The sequence below is a fragment of the Pseudophryne corroboree genome, chromosome 1 (genome assembly GCF_028390025.1).
Source record: "Pseudophryne corroboree isolate aPseCor3 chromosome 1, aPseCor3.hap2, whole genome shotgun sequence".
NCBI classification, from domain to species: Eukaryota; Metazoa; Chordata; class Amphibia; order Anura; family Myobatrachidae; genus Pseudophryne; species Pseudophryne corroboree.
Genome location: NC_086444.1, coordinates 155,932,310 through 155,954,935, shown reverse-complemented (window position 1 = coordinate 155,954,935; position 22,626 = coordinate 155,932,310). Strand labels below are relative to the sequence as shown.

The window sequence follows — 22,626 nt, the reverse complement described above, 5'->3', positions numbered from 1 at the left end:
TGGGAAGCGGCAGTATTGAAGGCATAGAACCTTATGAACATGTTCCCGGAGGACCACGTAGCCGCCTTGCACAATTGATCAAGGGTCGCACCACGTTGGGCCGCCCAAGAAGGTCCAACAGACCGAGTAGAATGGGCCGTAATGTGAACAGGAGCTGACAGACCAGCCTTCACATAAGCATGCGCAATCACCATTCTGATCCACCTGGCCAGGGTCTGCTTGTGAGCAGGCCAGCCACGTTTGTGAAATCCAAACAAAACAAAGAGAGAATCAGACTTTTGAATAGAAGCAGTTCTCTTCACATAGTTACGGAGAGCCCGTACCACATCCAAAGACCGCTCTTTGGGAGACAAATCAGGAGAGACAAAAGCTGGAACCACAATCTCTTGATTAAGGTGGAACGAAGAAACCACATTAGGCAAGTATCCTGGACGAGTCCTAAGAACCGCCCGGTCACGGTGAAAAATCAGATATGGGGAACTACAAGACAAGGCACCCAAATCCGACACTCTTCTAGCAGAGGCAATAACCAACAGAAACACCACCTTAAGAGAAAGCTACTTAAGGTCAGCTGAACCAAGAGGTTCAAATGGAGACTCTTGTAACGCCTCCAAAACCACCGACAAGTCCCAAGGAGCCACAGGCGGGACATAGTGAGGTTGGATACGCAACACACCCTGAGTGAAAGTATGAACATCAGGTAAAGTCGCAATTTTTCTCTGAAACCACACCGACAAGGCAGAAATATGAACCTTGAGGGAGGCCAGACGCAGGCCTAAATCTAGGCCCTGCTGTAGAAAAGCCAAAAGTTTGGCTGTACTAAACTTGGAAGCGTCATAATGGTTAGATGCGCACCAAACAAAGTAGGAATGCCAGACCCGATGGTAAATCCGAGCAAAGGCCTGTTTCCAGGCCCGCAACATAGTTTTAATGACCTCTTCAGAAAAAACCCTTAGCTCTTAAGACAAAAGCTTCAAGAGCCACGCCGTCAAAGACAGTCGGGCTAGGTCCTGGTAGACGCAGGGGCCCTGAAGGAGGAGGTCTGGGCGTTGTGGAAGTAGAAGTGGACGCTCTGACGATAGGCCTTGTAGGTCTGAGAACCAGTGCCGTCTGGGCCACGCCGGAGCTATTAGAAGCAGATTTGCTTTTTCTTGCTTGAATTTCCGAATTACTCTGTGCAGGAGTGACACCGGAGGGAACACGTACGGCAGCCGAAACCTCCACGGCACTGCCAATGCATCCACGAATGCTGCTTGAGGATCCCTTGTCCTTGTTCCGAAGACCGGAACCTTGTGATTGTGTCGAGACGCTATCAGATCCACATCTGGAAGAACCTACCTTTCCACGAGGAGTTGAAACACTTCTGGATGGAAGCCCCACTCGCCGGCATGCACGTCCTGGCGACTGAGAAAGTCCGCTTCCCAATTCAGGACTCCTGGAATGAATATTGCCGATATTGCCAGTAGATGGCGTTCTGCCCAACGTAGAATCCGTGAGGCTTCCTTCATTGCCAAACGGCTTCGAGTGCCGCCTTGATTTATGTAAGCCACTGTAGTGGCGTTGTCCGACTGTACTTGAACAGGATGGTTCTGAATCAAATGCTGGGCTAGGTTCAACGCATTGAAGACCGCCCGCAATTCCAGAATGTTGATCGAGAGGAGAGATTCCTCCTTGGTCCACCGACCCTGCAAGGAGTGCTGCTCCAGCACCGCGCCCCAACCTCTTAGACTGGCATCTGTCGTCAACAGGACCCAGTTAGATATCCAGAAGGGACGGCCTCTGCACAATTGTCGGTCCTGGAGCCACCAGAGCAGCGACAGACGGACCTCCGGAGTCAAAGAGATCATTTGAGACCTGATCCGGTGAGGCAGGCCGTCCCACTTGGCTAGAATCAGCTTCTGGAGGGGGCGAGAATGGAATTGAGCATACTCCACCATGTCGAATGCTGATACCATGAGGCCCAGCACCTGCATTGCCGAATGTATCAACACTTGCGGACGAGAAAGGAAGCAACGAATCCTTTCCAGAAGTTTCAGGACTTTCTCCTAAGACGAGAACAACCTCTGGTTGTGAGTGTCCAACAGCGCTCCCAGATGCACCATGCTCTGAGCAGGGACCATGGAGGATTTCTTCCAGTTGATGAGCCACCCGTGGGCTTGTAGAAACTGGACCGTCATATCCAGATGACGCAGGAGAAGATCTGGGGAATATGCCAGGATTAACAAGTCGTCCAGATACGGCAGTATCCTGACCCCTTGACGGCGGAGTACCACCGTCAGCACCGCCATAACTTTAGTGAATACTCGCGGAGCCGTTGTTAAACCAAAAGGTAACGCCCGAAACTGGTAATGGAGGTTGCCAATAGCGAACCTCAGGTATTGTTGATGCGACACTGCTATAGGAATATGCAGGTAAGCATTCTGTATGTCCAGGGAGCCCATGTAGTCCCCAGGTTCCAAGGCCAGAACTATAGAGCGAAGGGTTTCCATACGGAACTTGGAAACCTTCACAAACTTGTTCAGTGCCTTGAGGTTGAGAATGGGCCGGGAGGACCCATTCGGTTTCGAGACTAGAAACAGCGGAGAATAGTACCCCCGGCCCCTCTGAGCAAGAGGCACCTGTACTACGACTCCTGTATCCAGGAGGGTCTGTACCACCGAATGCAGAGTGGTTGCCTTTGTCTGGTCCGACGGGACGTCTGTCTGGCAAAATCGATGAGGGGGTCGGTTTTTTAAGGCTATGGCGTAACCTCGAGTGACGACTTCCCGTACCCAGGCATCTGAAGTGGTCTTCAACCATTCCTGGGTATACCCTAGAAGCCGGCCCCCCACCCTGGGATCCCCCAGGGGGAGGCCCGTCCCGTCATGCGGCAGGCTTATCGGTCTTGGCTGCTGGCTGACGGGCAGCCCAGGCTCTCTTGGGCTTGGGCTTACCAGGTTTGGAAGTGCGGGCCTGCTTATAGTACGCCTGACCTTTTGCTTTACCTGAAGGATGAAAGGGGAGAAAGGACGTGCCTTTGGCCTTCGACACAGAAGGAGCTGTATTAGGCAGACAGGCAGTTTTGGCAGTAGCCAAGTCAGCCACTATCTTATTTAAGTCCTCCCCAAACAGAATATCCTACTTGAAAGGGAGTACCTCCAGGGTTTTTCTAGAGTCCAGATCCACAGACCAGGATCTCAGCCACAATATCCTGTGAGCCAGGACTGACGTAGTAGAGGCCTTGGCTGCTAGGATACCGGCATCAGAAGCCGCCTCTTTAATATAGCGAGAAGCTGTGACAATATATGGCAAGCATGGTCAGAGGAGATTTCAGCTTCTAACTCCAAGGCCCATACTTCAATAGCCTCTGCCACCCATGTAGCTGCAATAGTGGACCATTGTGCAGCACCCGTGAGGGTATAAATTGCTTTTAGACAACCCTCGACACGTTTATCCGTAGGCTCTTTTAGAAACGTGATGGTAGTGACAGGTAGAGCTGAGGAAACCACCATCCTAGCCACATGCGAGTCTACTGGAGGAGGCGTTTCCCAATTTTTAGACAGCTCAGGCGCGAGGGGATAGCGAGCCAGCATCTTCTTTTGAGGCACAAACTTCGTACCCAGGCTTTTCAAGGGTTCCTGACGTATATCCACTAGGTGGTCAGAGTGAGGTAAAACTTGTTTAATCACCTTCTGACGCTTGAACCTATCTGGTTTCTTAGGAGGAACGGATGGCTCGGGATCATCCGTAATCTGCACAATTAACTTAATAGCCTCCAAAAGATAAGGAACATCCACATGTGAACTACCCTCCCCATCAGCCGTATCTGAGTCAGAACCTGTGGGGTCAGTGTATGTGCTGTCTTCATCAGACGAGATGTCAGTGACAGCAGTGGATTGTGAGGAGACAAGCGCTCGCTTAGAGGACCTCTTGGACTTAAGCGAGCGTTGGTCAGACTTTTTAGTAGTCAGGGACTGGTTCCTCCTTCTTTAATTGAGCAGTTAAATCGTCCGCCCACGGGACCACATACAGTTGTACCGGCATTGGGGGTCCCATAGGGGGTGTTAGTTTATGAACTAGCGTATGCAGAAGCGTGTAAAAAGCGTCCCACGGAGGGTCAGTTTGTGCCTCCATTCCCACAGTCCCACTGGGGGGCAAGGAGCCCCCAGAACCAGAGCCCACAGCTGCTATATTCTCCCCATATGTGCCTGTGGCTTCAGCAACACCAGCAGTGTGTTCTGCCCCAGAACCGTTACCCTCAGAAGCAGACATGATATAACTTGCTGTATGAGGTAACACAGTACAATTATTAGCAGCACTATATCCCTAAACCCAAACCCCTGCGCAGTGTAGTCAGCACCAGCAGAGATAAAGGAGAGATATGGTGACTAAATCACAGAGAAAAATACATAATACAGTATATCTTTGTGAAAATCCTATATTAAATAACACCTGACGCACCTAGCCCCCCCAGGTTATGGAATATAGGCATAGCGGGTTGAGTGTAAGACACGAGATGGACACCACTCAGCTATCAATGCACACACAAATAGTCACAGTTTGTACAATGCAGAGGTTATTACAGACAATAATACTGCACTGGACTAGCTTACACAGCTATATAGTCAATAGATATAACAGCACACAGTAAGAAGCTGGATGTATATCACAGGGTAATTGTACTATAAACCCCTGACTAAATGCACTCTTTCTTACTAACACTGACTAAAAAGGCAGGTAGAATACTTAAGTGTCATGTAAAGGCACAGCGCTGACAACCAGGCGGCTTTACATATGAGGATTTGCCCAAGCAGTCCCAGGAACAGTGAGCTGAGGAGTAATGGCGCCGCAGACACTGACAGGGAGTGAGGAAAAGACAGAGATGCAGCTCCAGGGCGGGAACACTTGCTGGAAATGGCGCCCTCGGGCTGGGGGAGGGGCTTCAGGTCTAAGCCTTATCCCCCTTGCTGGCAAAACCACCGGTACTGTGGGCGATATTAAAATCGGTTTTAAGAGAAAACCTGACCTGCGCCCATGCCTTGGTGATCTAGTGGGATCTCCTGTATCCACAGTGTCCACCACCAGCGCGTGCGGCCCGCCTCCCACTGACTGCGCCGGGTCGCGATAAAGACCGGGTCCCGTGAGCGGGACCCACTTACCACCTCCCGAAGTGCGGCCACGCGATCCTGGAGAGCCCCAGCCGTGTGTGTACATGAAGAAATACGGAGCCTCCGCTGTAGGTACCTGGCAACCAGGGCTCGGGAGTGTACAGCGCCGCTAGGGAAAGCTGGAGCTGCAGCAGTGAATGTCACAAGACATTTACCACCGCAGCTGCCCTTGAAGTCTTCACTTTTTACCTCATAAAAAGCTTTTCTCAGGGCTGCTTGGAGCAGCCCCTCTGTTAAGTGCCTGCTTACTGCAGCACCAACTGACGAACTGAGCTCCTGTGCTGGGAGGCGGGGTGATATAGGAGGCGGCGCTATGCATCTTGGGAAGAAGGTCAAAGCTTTGAGCCTGTTGGTGCCTCGGATCAAGATCCTACTCTACACCCCATTGTCCAGACTTGTGGAGCCCAGTGTACCCCGCAGCAGAAAAATAAATTGTGCCACATCTCGTTGTAAAGTCAGTGTATACTGTAGCAGTCCTGGGCAAGCTGTGGCTCTCCACGTGTTGGGAAATGACAAGCCTGAGCATTCCTTGCCAGCTAACAGCCCTGGAGAGCCCAGGCTGTCCAGGTCTGGTGTGTAACATTTTCTGGTTTCGGTCTGGACAAACAGAATCTGCTAGGGTCATACCTACAGTCCACCCAGACAAGCCCTCAGATGATAGGCTACTCTGCAATATCTGCCACTCCTCTGGTCATTGAACCCCTGGACTGTCCTGTCAAGACGTTGGGGAAGATGTATGAAGTGGTGATATGAGGGAGAAGTGCTATGTGCGCTGATACCGCTTCTCCCCCCATGTAAGACTGTGGCGGTGTGTGCCTCTCTCATTATCACACTTCAATTTTTTTGATAGCACGCCAATATATGGGTGATGTGTGAACAATCCGTAGCACTGACCGTTCCCACACCTGCCGCTATTTATTTTGAATGTTGCAGGTGTCATTGCCTATACTGCACAGCCAGGACAGCGTTGTCCCTGGCCGTGGCAGTTCCCGGCTCCGGGCTGCATGTGAGATCTTGCGATAGTAGCGAGATCTCGAACATGCGCACTGGAGCCGGCCGGGCAGGGAGACATGGCACGTCAGCACAGGCTGATGAGCTATGGGCTCTGGTAGGGATCGCCAGAGGGGGGAGTGGAGTTTTTACTCCCTCACTCCAGCAGACAAGATGTTAATACGTCTTGTCTTTGTCCCTCCCGGCTTCACCTCGGTAATGAGGCAAAGCAGGATGTGCTATAGCGGCACAATCTGTGCTGCTATAATAAATGTCACCCATAGGGGTCTATTTACTAAGCCTTTGAGAGAGATAAAGTGCACCACTCACTCAACCCATTCCTAACTCATGTTTCAGGCTATGGTTTATAAATGACAGGAGGTGATTGGCTGGTACTTTATATCTATCCAAGGCTTAGTACATAGACCTCCCAGGGGTGTACACCCGCAAAGAGTCTGTAGTATGACAGAAGTATGAAGATGAAATCCTGAGGAATCACCTTTTTGACAGTCATGGTGGTTAGGTCTATGGAACAGTCTATGGGAGGCGTCTGTGCAACAAAATAATGAATCCATATTTGGAACAAAGGTTAAGCTGTTGCAGGAGAAGACAAAACTAACCAGAAAAGTGAAACAAAGAGGCTGACAGACGGGTCTCTATGCACAGATGCAAATGCTAAGCTTTTACTTACAGCACATGCATGGGTGTTCTGAGGTGGGAACTGTCTGGTGACAATGCTGTCGCATGTAACCGCGGTGACTTGTGGGTGTGTCATGGGCATGTATCACAAGCTCTGTGCGAGTTGTATGTATGGGGAAAGGAAGCCTGTTTCTGACAGATCTGATGCACCTAGCAAGGGGCTGCTGCAGCTGGCAATACTAATGATGGCGGGCACAGTTTTCTGCATGCAGACACCCTGCCCCCCAACTTGGCTCTCCGGAAACTGATTCTGCAGCTACCTGCAACTACAGCCACTTTGCCTGTCACTCCGAATCAGACGCATAATTAGCTAAAGTATTAGAATTGGATTACCCATTTTTTTTTACTTTATTACATTTATCCCCAGTTTCCCAGCCAGCAGTCAGAGTTTATATTTCCAATACCGTCTGTTATCCGTCCAGCCCATGACACGGCACTTAAAGATCTTCTGGTGACTATTTGCTAATTAGCTATCCTCAGTAACAGGTCATTGACCTATACTGAAGACACCCACATGTATTAGCCAATGAAGGCTAATATGCCATGCCCAATGCTTCTGTGTTCTATGTAATGCCGATGACTTCTGTGTTCTATGCCATGCCGATGACTTCTGTGTTCTATGCCATGCCGATGACTTCTGTGTTCTATGCCATGCCGATGACTTCTGTGTTCTATGTCATGCCGATGACTTCTATGTTCTATGTCAATGTTTATTCTCCACCAATAAATTAGAACGCCCAACTTTTCACTCTCTCATATATATGAATTTCATATTGTGGCCTTTTCATTTGTTTTTACATAGTAATTGCGGAAATTAAAGTAGATTCCGGCTCTCATTTGTTCCATGTGTTGATGTTTATCATCAATTAATAAGTTAAACCATGAAAGAAATACACTGAAGAAAAAAATACAGAATTTTCTAAATCTTTTTATATAAATAAATTGGCATGTTTATAGCAGTATCCCTTGACATGAATAGCTTTCAGCCATGGGAATGAGATTACTAATTAGCAGAAAACAAGAAACAGACTAAGCATTATTTTCTAGTACTGTATAATTTCCTTTCCAAAGGAACATTTTCTTAAAGTAAAAGGAGGTTGTTGTAAAATGAGATTTATAAACCCTTTTCTGACCTGTCAAAGACAGTGTAGCAGCAGCCACCTAACAGTACAGTAGGTGGTAATTTAGAGCGCACAAGTCGTCTGCTGTGTAACTTTACACCCTGTGCACTTCATGTATGGCGTTGGAGTGTGGTGCAGATGTCGGCACAGCCAGAGTGGTAAAGTACGGCATGGGTGCACTGCATTTTGTGGAGCAGGGCAGAAACTAATTTGGTTTTAAAGATCATGATCATTGAAATGAGGTAATAGGGTGTAGAGGTCAAATCTTTAGGGGTGTAATAAAGTGGAAATGTCATGCTTCTCTTACATGGAAAGGAATGAGGGCTTGTTTTTTGCACCAGCTCGGATGCATGCTGCTTTGCTTTTGGTGAGATCTGATTTGCACATCCATGTTACCAAGCAGCGGAGATGCACATCTCCAATCATTGCAGTACATTGACATTTCCCACTTATAATAAAGTGCCCCCCCTGAGTCTCATCATGTGTAGCGGGGCCCATACATCTAGTCTGTATCAAGGTAATTTCCCGTTCTGCCGACGCAGACAGATCGGAGAGATCCAACATGTTGCATTTCCCCGACTCGTTGATTCCGCCTAAAGAATGGTCAGAATTAGCGAGTCAGGGATTTTTACCATGTTGAATTTCCTCGTCAGATCGCCAATCGTCAATGTCCACCAATCGGCAGAGTGGCCGTAGACTGTTTGGCCTGCATTAGCCATACATGAGTCTAAACCCAGCAGTATATATACAACTCGACCGCACTCTTGAGTTACTAAAATGGACGTGTCCTAGATCCTACGCAGTCTGAGTGCACGGATCATTTCCAGCTTCACTGCTGCCTGTCAAATGTAGCTGTTGTATTGTTATAACTGTGTTCGTAAAAGTGTTGTGAGCCTGCAGCAGACCCCTTTGGGGAAATTTACTAACAGGGGGGTGTGCCAGCGTTTCTTCTCTCCAAACCACTGAATTTACTATTCCACAGTTTGGGGGGAGGATTGAAAGCTGTTGGTGTCTCTATTTCTGTAATTAGTAAAATAAGACAGGCTGTGTTTTCTGCTCAGGTTTTAGTGAGACAATTTACTAATATTAATGAAAAAGTCCCAAAAAGTTGGATATCATCGCCTATATTGAGATTTGAAACACCTTTCCAAGGTAATTTATCCTGCCCCAGATGCGAAGACTAAAAAGTAAAGGGATCACTTATACAATCACTGTGCTTCCGTATTCGAACCTGAGGAAGTAGTGCGGGAATGTATAAATGTTCATAGGATATAATGGGCTGACGCCATCTAAGGAGTATTAGAGCTGACATTAAATAACCCTGAACAAATATGCAGCATTTTTTAGCTTAAAAAAATATATATATCCTTCAACGTGTCACTTGTAGACTGAAGACTAGCTGATTTGGCATATGCCTGGTTGTGAGACTTTGATGTTTGGGCAAAGCAATTGCTCTGTATAACTGTAAAGGGGGGTATACACTGAGAGATCCGTGCTTAAATTCTAAGCAATCTGACTAGATTGTTTAGAAAGTAAGCACGGATCTCTACGTGTTTATGCCAATAGCGATGCAGAGCTCCGTGCGTCGCTATCGCGGACTCTAGATTTGGTAGGCATGCATGCCAAATCTAGTTAGATCGCTCATTTCACCGCTGGGTGAAGTGAGCGGCCTCCCCGCCCCCCTTCCTCGCTCAGCACACATCGCGCTGTGCTGAGCAAGGGGAGAGATGTGTGCTGAGCGGCCTGTGCTAGATCGCTTGGCACATATCTCCCCCGTGTGTACTGGGCTTAACACACAGGTCTAATATAAATGTCCCCACAAAAAATGGCATAACATATTCAACCTAAAGAATACTGTAGGTGTGATCTAGGCACACATTTGAATATGGAATATCAGGGTAGAAAAAGAGCAGCAGAAGAGTTTCCATACTTGGACATTAATTAGCATTTCAGGATTCTGAAGTGATTCTTGCAGCATTTATTTTTGAAAAAAAAAAACACTTCTGCCGTAGTCCTCAACACGTGTTCCAGTCTGAGATAACGTCTGATCTACAGCCGTATATTTGTAGCCTCACTAGGGATTTTTTTGTTTTTCTAAATAAGTTTTCTTCATTTCGTTTGGAGAACAATAATGTTGGCATTAAGAAGATGACAGCGCTTATATGATGCATTTCTGGATAGTGATTCAATTATGTGCTTATTTATTGTGGCATCATTATCTATGATGATCAATGACCATAACTTGTTATTCAGTATCCTGTGTCAAAAGTTTTTTTTTCTTCATGTTTTAAAGGTTCTATTCCTGCCAAATAGGAGAAGGCCCCTTATTATGGAGTGAAATATGGCTTAAGCTATTAACTGAAAACTATTTTTCTGTCCTATTTATATTGAATCTGCCTCTTAATTCTATAAAGCACTTTAAGCCTAGGAACCATGCCAGCCTTTTCAGGTTTAGCTTGTTGTACAATCAAACAATAAAGCTAATTGTTACAAATGATTGGAGAATCGTAGCAATGTAGTGATGCAATTGTTTCACTCCATGCTCCATGTTAGCAAACTTATTCCCAGTATTCTATAATGGAGGCATGCTGTTCTCTCCGTTTTGTAACCAGATCTGTCATATGTAATGCTATCTACGCAGAGGTCCTAAATGGTTTTAAATTGTGTTATTATGTTGTTTTCTATACTTACACACTTACTAGTGATCAGCCAGTTTTATAAAAAAAAATTGTTCTGGAAATATATTTTATACGGATGTTGCCTATACGTTATAAATGTGCCTCCACATCTGTATGATGTATCTTTTATTTCATATTTTCTATTGAGAAGTTGTTCTTATTTTAATGGTTGGTTTATTGAACACTACAGCACTTCAATCCAGTGTATGACAGCGTCAGGAGTGAGTCATACTCATTCTATTCTAAGCAGCATGGAATAACTGGATTCAACATGAGATCAAATATAAAAGCAATCTTTATTTATTTCTCCTGGGCCAATAAAATTGAAACACATAGCGGTATATTCAATAAGTGTCGGAAGCTGCCGTCTTGTCGGAAAGATGGCAGCTTCCAACAGATTTAGGTCGGAAGGGGTTCCGACCTATTCATTAGGGGGCCATTTTTTCCTACAACTCGGAAAGCTGTCGGAATGCACACAAAATCAACTCTTTATGGTAGACTTGAATAATGATAAGTCTACCTCCTGGAGAGTGTTCATAACTTGGCTGGATGGTTTGAAAAGGTGTTTTGGAATTTTTTTTTGTTACTAGGGGAAAGAACCTGCGTTCATCCACCACTGCTGTCTTCCATGGATGTTCAGACGTTTTTGTGTTGACGAGCTCACCAGTGCATTCTCTAAACTGTTGATTTGGTTACTCCTAAGGTTCCCATTATGTCTCTGATGGATTGGTTCCTTTTATTTTTGCAGCCTAAGGATGGCCTGTTTCCGTTGCATTGACAGCTCCTTTGACGGCATGTTGTAGGTTCACAGCAACACCTTATGAGACTTTTTGCCTGCTTGATTGATAAATACATAACAAAGGAATAGCCCAGATCTGTCCATAAAACAGCCTAAGAGGGGTATCTGGTGAAAATGGACGGATATCGCGATTAATGGCTGATGGTCATTATCATGGTATTCATTTTAGGGTCCGTTTTCATCGGGCGAAAACAGCCCTGTGATCGCGAGAAAAACACATGGGATCGGGGATAAGTCCCTGATTCCATGTGTTATCGCGGCTCTGGCAGCAATTTATTGCAGATTATGCTTTGGGTGCCTGAGACACCCGAAGCATAATTTATTATTTATTTATTATTATTATCCTTTATTTATATGGCGCCACAAGGGTTCCGCAGCGCGCAATTACAGAGTACATAAACAAATAATCAAGCAGGAAAACAGCAACTTACAGTTGACAACAATATAGGACAAGTACAGGGTAAATAAACAGCTACATCAGCAGATGACACTAGAATAAGTATCAGGTGGCAGAAGACTGCTGGATTTGGTGCAGTTGAATATTATTAGAGTAAGAAAAGGATAAGCACATGAGGGAAGAGGGCCCTGCTCGTGAGAGCTTACATTCTAAAGGGGAGGGGTAGACCGACAGGGGTGAGACAGATGGGGTACATAGAGAGCATGGAACAGAGGTTTAGGATGAGATTTGGCTGGGTTTGGTGAAGAAGTGGGTCTTGAGAGCCCGTTTGAAGTTTTGTAGAGAGGTGGAGAGTCTGAGGGGGAGAGGTAGGGAATTCCAGAGAAGTGGTGCAGCACGTGAAAAATCTTGGAGGTAGGAGTGGGAGGAAGTAATCCGTAGGCAGGAGAGTCGGCGTGCATTAGCAGAGCGAAGAGGACGCGTGGGAGTGTTAAGGGAGATAAGGTCAGAGATGTAGATGGGAGAGGAGTGGGTGAGGGCTTTGTAAGCAAGTGTGAGAAGCTTGAAATGGATTCTGAAAGGGAAGGGGAGCCAATGAAGGTCTAGTAAGAGAGGAGAGGTGGACGTAGTGCATTTGGTGAGGAAAATGAGCCGGGCAGCAGCATTGAGGATAGATTGGAGTGGAGAGAGGTATTTGTCAGGAATGCCAGTCAGGAGGAGATTACAGTAGTCCAGTCTGGAGATGACCAGTGAGTGGATAGGAGTCTTAGTAGCATCCTGGGTCAGAAAGGGTCTGATCCTGGAAATATTTTTTTAGATGAAAACGGCAGGTTTGTGAGAGGTGCTGAATGTGTGGTTTGAAGGAGAGGGAGGAGTCAAGGATTACTCCAAGACAGCGCACTTGGGGGCTAGAGGAGATAGTAGTGCCATCAATAGATAATGAGATTGTAGGAGGTGAGGTTATGCGGGAGGGAGGGAAGATGATCAGCTCGGTCTTAGACATGTTAAGTTTAAGAAAGCGCTGGGACATCCAGGAAGAGGTAGCAGAGAGACAGTTGGAGATACGAGTGAGGAGAGCAGGGGAGAGGTCTGGAGAGGAAAGATAGATTTGAGTGTCATCAGCATAGAGATGATATTGGAAACCAAAAGAACTAATGAGCTTACCTAGTGAGGACGTATAGAGAGAGAAGAGAAGAGGACCAAGGACAGAACATTGGGGTACCCCTACAGTTAGTGGAGTGAGGGGGAGGTGGAGTCATGAGAGGAGACAGAGAATGAACGGTCAGAAAGGTAGGAAGACAGCAAAGAGAGGGCAGTGTCACGCAGACCAATGGAGTGAAGGATTTGCAATAGGAGAGGATGGTCCACAGTGTCAAAAGCAGCAGAGAGATCAAGTAGAATAAGTAGAGAGTAGTGTCCCTTAGATTTAGCAACATGGAGGTCATTGCATACTTTTTTTGGGCAGTTTCAGTGGATTGGAGAGGACGGAAGCCAGACTGGAATGGGTCAAGCAGTGAGTGTGAGGAAAGAAAGGAAGTAAGGTGGTTGTAGACAATACGCTCAAGGAGTTTGGAGGCAAAAGGGAGGAGAGAGATGGGTCGGTAGTTGGAGAGAGTGTTTGGATCAAGGGTAGTTTTTTTTAAGAATAGGAGAGATGAGTGCATGCTTGAAGGCAGAGGGGACAGTGCCTGATGAGAGGGAGAGATTGAGAAGGTGGGAAAGATGGGAACAAGCAGAAGGAGAGAGGTAGCGGAGGAGGCGAGAGGGGATAGGGTCAAGTGGGGAGGTGGTGAGGGGACAGGAACGAATGAGGGCCATGACTTCCTCTCCAGATGCATGGGAGAAAGATGTCAGAGTTGGTGCAAGGGATGGGGAGGGTTGGTAAGGGATGGGAGTAGGCTGGTTACTAATGGTCTGTTGTGATGTGATGTCCTGACGTATGGAGTCAATTTTGGATGTGAAGTCAAGAGCAGAGAGTGAGAAAGGGAGATGAGGTGGAGGTGGGCAGAGGAGTGAGTTGAGAGTGGCAAAGAGGCGCCAGGGGTTGGAAGACTGGGAGGAGATGAGGTTCTTGAAGTATGACTGTTTAGCAAGAGAAAGGGCAGCACTGAAGGATGAGAGCATATGTTTGAAATGGAGGAAGTCTGCCTTAGAGCGTGATTTCCTCCAGTGTCGCTCAGCAGTACGTGAGCATTTTTGCAGAGATCTGGTGCATTTGGTGTGCCAGGGTTGAGGTGTTAATTTGCGAGGGTGAATAGTGGTTGGTGGAGCAACAGAGTCAAGAGCAGAAGTAAGGGATGCATTGTATGTGGAAGTGGCTTGTTCAGGGCATGAGTGAGAGAGAATAGGAGAGATAAGTGAGTCAAACAGGGAGGAAAGGAATGTGGTGTCAATAGCTTCAATGTTATGCTTAGTGATGGTAGCCTTAGGAGGTAGAGATGGGTTAGTTGAGAGAGATAGGTTAAAGGAAAGCAGGTGGTGGTCAGAGAGTGGAAATGGGGAGTTGGAAAAATCAGAAATATCACAGCGGTGAGTGAAGACCAGATCCGGTGAGCTCCCATTCACATGGGAGGGTGAGGAGGTCCACTGGGAGAGACCAAGTGAAGAGGTGAGGTTAAGGAGTTTAGAGGCCGGGGATTGTGTGGGGATGTCAATAGGGATGTTGAAATCGCCTAGGATAATGGACGGAATGTCAGAAGAGAGGAAGTGAGGAAGCCAGGAAGCAAAGTTGTCGATGAATTTGGAAGCAGTGCCAGGGGGGTGGTAAATGACAGCTACTCTAAGATGTACTGGTTGGAAGAGGCGTATGGCATGGACCTCAAATGTAGAGAATGTATGGGATGGTTCTGGTGGTATGAGTTGGTAGGAGTAACTAGAAGGTAAAAGGACCCCAACACCACCCCCATGGTGACCCCCAGGTCGGGGTGTGTGTGTGAATGTGAGGCCCCCAGCAGAGAGAGCAGCAGGAGAAGTAGTGTCAGAGGGAGTAATCCAGGTTTCAGTAATGGCTAGTAGGTGTAGGGAGTTGGAAATGAAAAGGTCATGAGTGGGGACCAGTTTGTTACAAACAGATCTGACATTCCACAGGGCACAGGATAGGGGGTATGAGTTTGTGGGAGAGATGTGAATGAGATTATCAGGGTTGCTGTAGCGATGAGGTGAGATTAACTTTGAGGGCAGGGATGATGATAGAGTGGTGATGGTACTGGTGCCTGAGCTAGGAGGGGAAACTGCAGGAGGTGGGCAGGTAGGGAGGTCAGTGTGATGTGAATGGGGGTGTGGGCAGGTGACAGGGAAGGGAGAGAGGGAGCAGGGCTGAGTTGTGGGGTAGCAGGACCATGGGGCAGAGGTGAATGAAAGTGGGGTAACAGGAAAGGAGGTGGAAGGAAACAGAGGGATGGAGGGAGGAGGAGGTGTAGGAGACTAGGGGGTAAGGATAAAGATACATTATTAGGTAGACACTGAGTGATGTGGGGAGTATAAGAAAGCCTTGACATAGTGTTAAGTAGGTAAATAGGTTGAAGTAGTGGAAGTAGGAGTGGAGGCTGTAAGGGAATCCGAGCAGAAGAAATGCAGGTGAGAAAAGCAGTGTAGGCTCAATGGGTGTAGATTTAGTATGAAATTAGTCAAAAGCGTAGATAAAGTGGGTGCAGAAATGTATTTGGAGTGTAAGAAATGAAAGGATTGTGAGAGGTTTAAGAAGCAATGGTAATTATGTTAGATGTTTTAAGTGTTTGCAGGTAAAATTGCATTGGTGCAGCTGTGCTTCAAAAAACAAAATTACAATAATACAGATACAAGCATTTGTAGGTGAAATGGATGGTTTATGAATTGTCCAAGTAAGGTAGTTCCGTGCTATTTAATCAGATGCAACAATCAGGAGGTGTGTGATCTGAGAAGTGACTCACATTTGTTATCAGTTCTTCAGTTTTCTTTGTTTTGTTAGATTGGTGTGCTTCTGCTTTCCTTCTTTTTCACTTTGATTGAACGCTGATGGAACGCTGCTGTTATGTGACAATTTTATCACGCTTTGATAAAAATGCACTCTTAGATATTAAATGCACAGCCAAACGGCTTTGCACAGCCTACACCATTGAACTTAAGTAGAAGACTATTACAAGTGAAACCAATAATTGAAATCTGTAGCCACACCCCACCCCCTCAAATGCCAAGCAATAAATTACCTTACAAAAACAACCAGGCATTCCACAAACATTAAACTGGGTCTATATCCTTCAAAACTAAACAAAAAAAAAACGACTTCAGAATCACATACTATGCAATAATGTTTCAGTTCTAGTTACCTATCAGAATTAGCTTTGCATATACAGATATAGTACAGCAGAATATGTTGGTGGTGGCCTAATCCGTGAAAAGTGCTGGCAGGGGGGCGGGGGAGCCAGCCACAACGTGGCTAATAGGATAGCCCTCTGCGATACAATACCCATGGGCAGGGGCGGATTGGGAACAAAAAGCGGCCCTGGAAAAATTTGTACTAGTGGCCCCACATGGGCTGCACCAGATGTGTAAGGTCTAGCCATGGGCCATGGCAGCAGCAACCTCCCCCCAAGACTTTCCAGATAGTGGGCATGTCCAGCATCAAGGGGGAAGTTAAAAAGAAATAAAATTACATATTATGAGCACATTATATGATACACCTTCAGAATTTAGGAAACTATATCATTCTTTAGAAAGATATTTTCTTGCTTATTACACCAACCATATCCCAATCACTATTCACTCAATCTTATATGTCAGCCAAGCAGGCAGACAGAGTATACACTAGATCATCTGCAATCACAGTATGTGGCAAAGTAATTTTCATATATGCAAATTATTTTGCATCTTATTCATTATGTCTTTAAAAAGGACCACATGTCCTCAAACTAAACAGGCCCCACTGGTGCGCCGGCCCACCGGGGGTCTTCCCAATGAACCCTATGGCCAATCCGCCTCTGCCCATGGGTAATTGAATACCACCCCGTTTGAGTCAAAAGTCCGGTTACTTTTAATCCATTGGATAAGAGTGGACTACATATTAAACAACTGTAATTCCTAAAACCTTCCTACAGTTTAGCTGTGAATACCCTCAAATTAAAGCTTATTTTCTGCACATTAAAACCGTATTCATTATATAACAGTAACTTAAATAGCTGAACAGCTAGAATGACAAAAATTGTGTATGTATCCAAATACAGTATATAGGGCAGGCATGTCCAAACTACGGCCCTCCAGCTGTTGTGAAACTACATATCCCAGCATGCCCTGATACAGTTTTGCTGTCAAAGAATGCTAAAGCTGTGTCAGGGCATGCTGGGATGTGTAGTTTTTCAACAGCTGGAGGGCCGCAGTTTGGACATGCCTGATATAGGGATTTAATGTTGGGTACACACTAGACGATGTTACCCAGAATGACATCGCGGGTGTCGAGACCCGGCATCAGCAAGTGCATACACATGTTCCAATGCCGGAAGTGATGGAGCGACAGCAGGGAATAGGGGGGGGGAGCGGGGGCCATGCTGCATTCGGCAGTGACATCCACAGATTGGGTTGCATGTACAGAGGATGGGTGATGTCACTAGCGACCCGCAGGAGCGCACGCCGCTAGCGATGTAGTGGGTACACACTGGACAATTTTAAGAGATTTTTGGTAAGTAAAAAAGCCGTTGGCAAATTTGCTTAAAATGTCGTCGTCAAGTGTATACCCAGCTTAGCTGCAGAAGGGAAAAGAAAGCAAACATTTCATTCTTGGATATACCCCGGTGTTTTTCAACCACTGTGCCGTGGCACACTAGTGTGCCCTGAGCAGTCTCCAGTTGTGCCGCCATAGAAGCACAGCCAGGCCCGTCAGTGTTTTGCCGCTACTGAGGCCCTGGAACGATCAATACTGGTGGGTTTAGTGGTTGCAGAGCCAGTTCTAATTTTGGGCCCAGGCAGTGCTGGGCTCTTCTGGCTTTCTCAGATGTGTCTCAGGCGTTACCTATGGAGAAGCTGTGACATGACATCCTAGGACACGCAACTGCACCATGCATCACCACTATATTTGAATGTGCCTTGGCAATATTTAATTCTTGTTCAGTGTACCGCGAGTTGTAAAAGGTTGAAAATCTCTGATATACCCCCACCAGTGATACAGGGCAGACTTGGGAGGGCAAGTGTTTCCATGCATAACATGAGTGATACTGGGTAAGGTTTGATAGCTGCTCAGAAAGAATGAGAAACTAACTTTACATTGGGAAATGAGCGTGTTCGTTTTGTTTGGTAATTATGTAATTTACCTGCATTTATACAGTATGCACTGTATGTCGTCTAGGACTGGTTTTTTTTTTCTTTCTGTTTTTAATTCTTGGTCAGTCTAGCAAAGCACCTTTTAGAGTGAATTTATAGTGAAACATTACCCATTTCAAAAACAATACTTAGGTCTAAGTAATTATTCATCTGAAAGTTGTGTTAATGCTTAGTACGGACCAACAAGCATTCTTTTACTATTTTATTATAATGTGGCCTGTTGCATTGGAGTCTATAGCTAAACTTGTAATGTCACATTGACTGAATAAACAATATGTCAGCATCCTAATCAATACAAACATGCGGAGAATTAGGGCTCTCTGTGTAGGATGACATATGCCTATGTACAGTGTTTTGCTGAATATTTGTGGTATACAAAAAAATTCAGTGACAAATTTAGGTATGTTTCCATTTTAATAAGCAGTAATATTAATATCCCCACTTCCACAAACAGGCAAATGTAATTCTCTATAGTTACAATGTGTTTGTAAAGCTGATATATTGTACATGAGATTACTACTTTGTACATGAGGTGACTATATTGCTGTTTTATATGTAATTTCAGCTGCTTTTAGAACATCAGGACGCTATTTCACCAGACCACAATGACGTTCTTCATGAGCTGCTTGAGGCTCTTGGTACCGTCCCTGACGTGGAATCTTTTCTTGGTATGACAAGTCGGTTATTTTTATTTTCTTGTTTTATTGCCTATGTCATTGGACACAGGCAATAAAACATTATTTGTATTAAATTGGCTTGTTTTTGTTAAGTCATTTCCTCTTCTGTGTTCTGTGGCTGAGCAGATAAGTAATACTGTTATTGTTATTAAAGACCGTGTCACGCATATTACACACTCACAGTATGTACCATGAAGACAAATGCAGCAGGGAGATGTCCGTTTACTGATTTCATAATAGTAGAAGGATATGAAGTCACTTTTTTCCATGTATTAAACAAGCCATAGGAGCCCACGGAGGCTGGGGCCCATCTGACAGTCTACTGATAAATGTAATCGCCAGTCTGAGCGGCATTGCACAGTTCTAGCATCATTCGTTGGAATAATGTTTTCACTAACATCATGTCTGTCCACAAAAGAAAGCACGCAAAAATATCTGCTGGGGTATATTTATAGTGTGAGAATGAGCAATTGCATGATGAGCCCCAGTATACAGATGTGTCCTCATACATCAATCCTTAATATGCCATGCACAGCGAGATGCCTGGAGTGAGTGAGCCGGCAGTACCCGTGTAACTCTAACGTGGGCGTCTCTTTTTGCGAAAATGTGTCTTGTTTGCATCGCTATGTGAATAAGACGCACAAGCAGACTCTGCTGATTAAAATTATAAATGACATACGAAATACTACGTTATAGTGTTAGATAGCGCTGCAGTCGCACACAGAATATAGGCATGCTGCATATTTTAATCAGCAGTCTGCTTGTGTGTCTTATACGCATATTGGGGGTCATTCCGAGTTGATCGCTCGCTAGCATTTTTTAGCAGCTGTGCAAACGCATAGTCGCCGCCCACGGGGGAGTGTATTTTCGCTTTGCAGGAGTGCGAACGCCTGTGCAGGAGTGCGAACGCCTGTGCAGCAGAGCGCCTGCAAACACATTTTGTGCAAAACAAGACCAGCCCTGTAGTTACTTATCCTGTGCGATGATTGCTGCAACGAGTGACACGGTATTGACGTCAGATACCCGCCCAGCAAACACCCGGCCACACCTGCGTTTTTCCAACTGCTCCCAGAAAACGGTCAATTGACACCCAGAAACTCCCACTTCCTGTCAATCTCCTCGCGTTCGGTTGTGCGATTGGAATCGTCGCTCGAACCAGTCCAAAACCACAAAGGACTTCGTACCCGTACGACGCGCGGGCGCATTGTGGTGCATGCGCAGATTAGCCATTTTTTTCACTGATCACTATGCAGCGAACAACGGCAGCTAGCGATCAACTTGGAATGACCCCCATTGATGCGAATAAGACGTATTTTCAGGAAAAAAGTGCACAAAAAGACGCCCGGCATTATTAAATGCACTCACGACTAGGCGTGTCTAGAAGAGCTGTTTAATGTGACTGCAGCAGTGATGTATACTAACTGGCTAAAATGGCAAGATAAATTGTGTCTGATACTCTTAGACTGTATCCAGAAAGATAAATGTAAACTTTTAAAAATCAATCTGAATAGCTTCAATGTGTTTACTGTAAAACGTTGTAATAAAGTACCTGTCATTCTGGCCATACACTGCCTTGTCCTCTGCAAAAGTGGCAGTTGCACCTCACCGTGCCCCAAAATGAGCGCTATAATCATCTTATCAAAATCGATCCGAGCATTATGGGACACGTCAGTAAATGGCAGATTCTGATATAGGGCCTTTGGAAATATTCAGGCCTGAGGCCACTTCCACTCTGTCAAAATAAGAACACCTAAAAATGGGTTAGAGTAATCCTGGCCCCTTAGTACCCACCGGGCCCCAGACTGTATCCGAGATTTCCCAACGGATGATCCTGGTAAATATGTCAGAAGATGACTGCTCTGAGGTCAGAATTGGATACAGATCCTTTGATGCTTTATCGGCGCCCGTGTGTCCATGAGGAGGCGAAGGGACGTGACTCACAGAGTGATGATGGGAACAGTCACTAATACAATAGAGTTATGCTTGATATTATGTGGAGTTAAAAAATATGCAAAACTTCAGTAACCGTAGTTGGAGTATAATAGAACACTGTAGTTATTGTTTTACCTCTGCAGAGCATGAGAAAATATACAATTATTCTTTTTGTGGCAGGTGAGGGCGCCATTGACTCAAATGATCCCAACAAAGAGAACGCGCTTAGTCAGATGGCAAAGACTGAAATATCCCTTTCACTAACTAGTAAATTTGATTTGCGGGAGGGAGAAGATAAAGATATGAAGAGCCTGATGATCAAGTAAGTATTGTGCCCGGGAAGGTGTTGAGTAGTTAATGTGCACTTCACTAAAAGTTTATTTTCTTCATGTAAACCCTATAGAAATAGGATTGTGTTCTGCTATTCAGCACCATTAATGTGAACATGTACACACAGACACATTCACACTAGGGTTACTATTGTTGGGAGCCAGTTAACCTACCAGTATATTTTTGGATTGTGGGAGGAAACCGGAGTACCCGGAGGAAACCCACGCAAGTACGGGGAGAATATACAAACTCCGCACAGTTAGGGCCATGGTGGGAATGGAACCCATGACCTCAGTGCTGTAAGGCAGTAATGCTATCCATTACACCATCCGTACTGCCCTATGTATAATAAGTTTATATGTATAAATTCTGTAAGGAGCATGTGTGGAATGGGACCCAAGGCATCTCCTAAGATCCTAAGAAGCTGCCATATATACAGATATTAAAAGTAAAAATGTGGTGTAACTTACATCTGTCAGCAAGCGTTGTGCAGTGGTCAAACCTGTGAGACACTGTGGCTCTCCGATGCCTGTCTTTCCTTCCTTGTCCAAGCTTATGGAGTGCCCCAGCCGTCTGATCCAACTTCCTTGATCCTTTCTACTACCAACTCTGCTGTAGAATAGTAATATGGGGATCAGTATGTTATACCGCCGCACGGGATGCCGAATGTCTGTATACCGGACAGTATACTGGAATGCCGGCAGGGGGGGCGAGCGCAACGAAGCCCCTTGCGGGCATGCTGCGCTCGCCACTCTGTGGGCTCGGTGGGTGACGTGGACACCCGCAGAGGGGAAATCACCTACCTCACCGGTATACCGGCGGTGGTATGGTAACCCAGTCGGTATCCCGGCATCAGTATTGTGACAGCCGGGATTCCGACGAGCGGTATGCTAACCGCATACCGTAATATGAATATGTGATTCATTTTAATCAAGAATAAAAGTAAATACAATGTAAAGCAATAATCCCAAAACTGGGTGCCTCCGGACTTTCAGTGGTGCCCTAGGTTGGTGGTCCAGGACCAATTCAGTTTATTTATGGTCAATGTAATAGGAAACACCAGTGCTGGTGGCTGCCAATCATATCATATGTGGACAAACAAAAGCCAATCCTGTCCCTCCCCACACAACTGACCCTAAGAATGACATATAGCACAGTTTACTTACTTTTTTTTTTTAAATGTTTTTATTGAAATCGTACAATTATTGATAACAGAAGGTAATATTATCATCCATTGTACACATTTTCTTAAATTTTCCACCATTTGATATAACAATATGTGTATACAAAGCGATTTTTATGATGTAAAGGTATATCATTGACATCAAAGATCAAAAAAAAAAAAAAGAGAAAAACCCCAAGTCATGTTGAACTAGTACAGTCTCCTGATGGATTTTGTTGCGACTTAACGGCATACAATAGATGATTGCAACTTAAAGTCTAATTAAATAGAAGTGGAGAAAACAGAAAGAGAAGGAAAGAAGGGAGAGAGGGTAAAGGGAGAGAAGAAGAGTAAGGGGGGGGGGGGATAAAACCACGCGCGTCCAAGTCCTCCGCCATCCCTCAAC

General features: G+C 45.6%; 1 protein-coding gene across 3 annotated transcripts in view; it reads left to right on the top strand.

Annotated features, from left to right (window-relative positions):
* Positions 1 to 22,626, top strand: part of IQGAP2 (IQ motif containing GTPase activating protein 2) — a 563,967-nt gene that overhangs the window by 493,659 nt on the left and 47,682 nt on the right. For all 3 annotated transcript variants that reach the window (XM_063963716.1, XM_063963722.1, XM_063963718.1), the window contains 2 exons: positions 18,685 to 18,787; positions 20,909 to 21,050. In XM_063963716.1, coding sequence (XP_063819786.1) covers positions 18,685 to 18,787; positions 20,909 to 21,050 — 245 coding nt within the window. The remainder of the gene's footprint in view (positions 1 to 18,684; positions 18,788 to 20,908; positions 21,051 to 22,626) is intronic.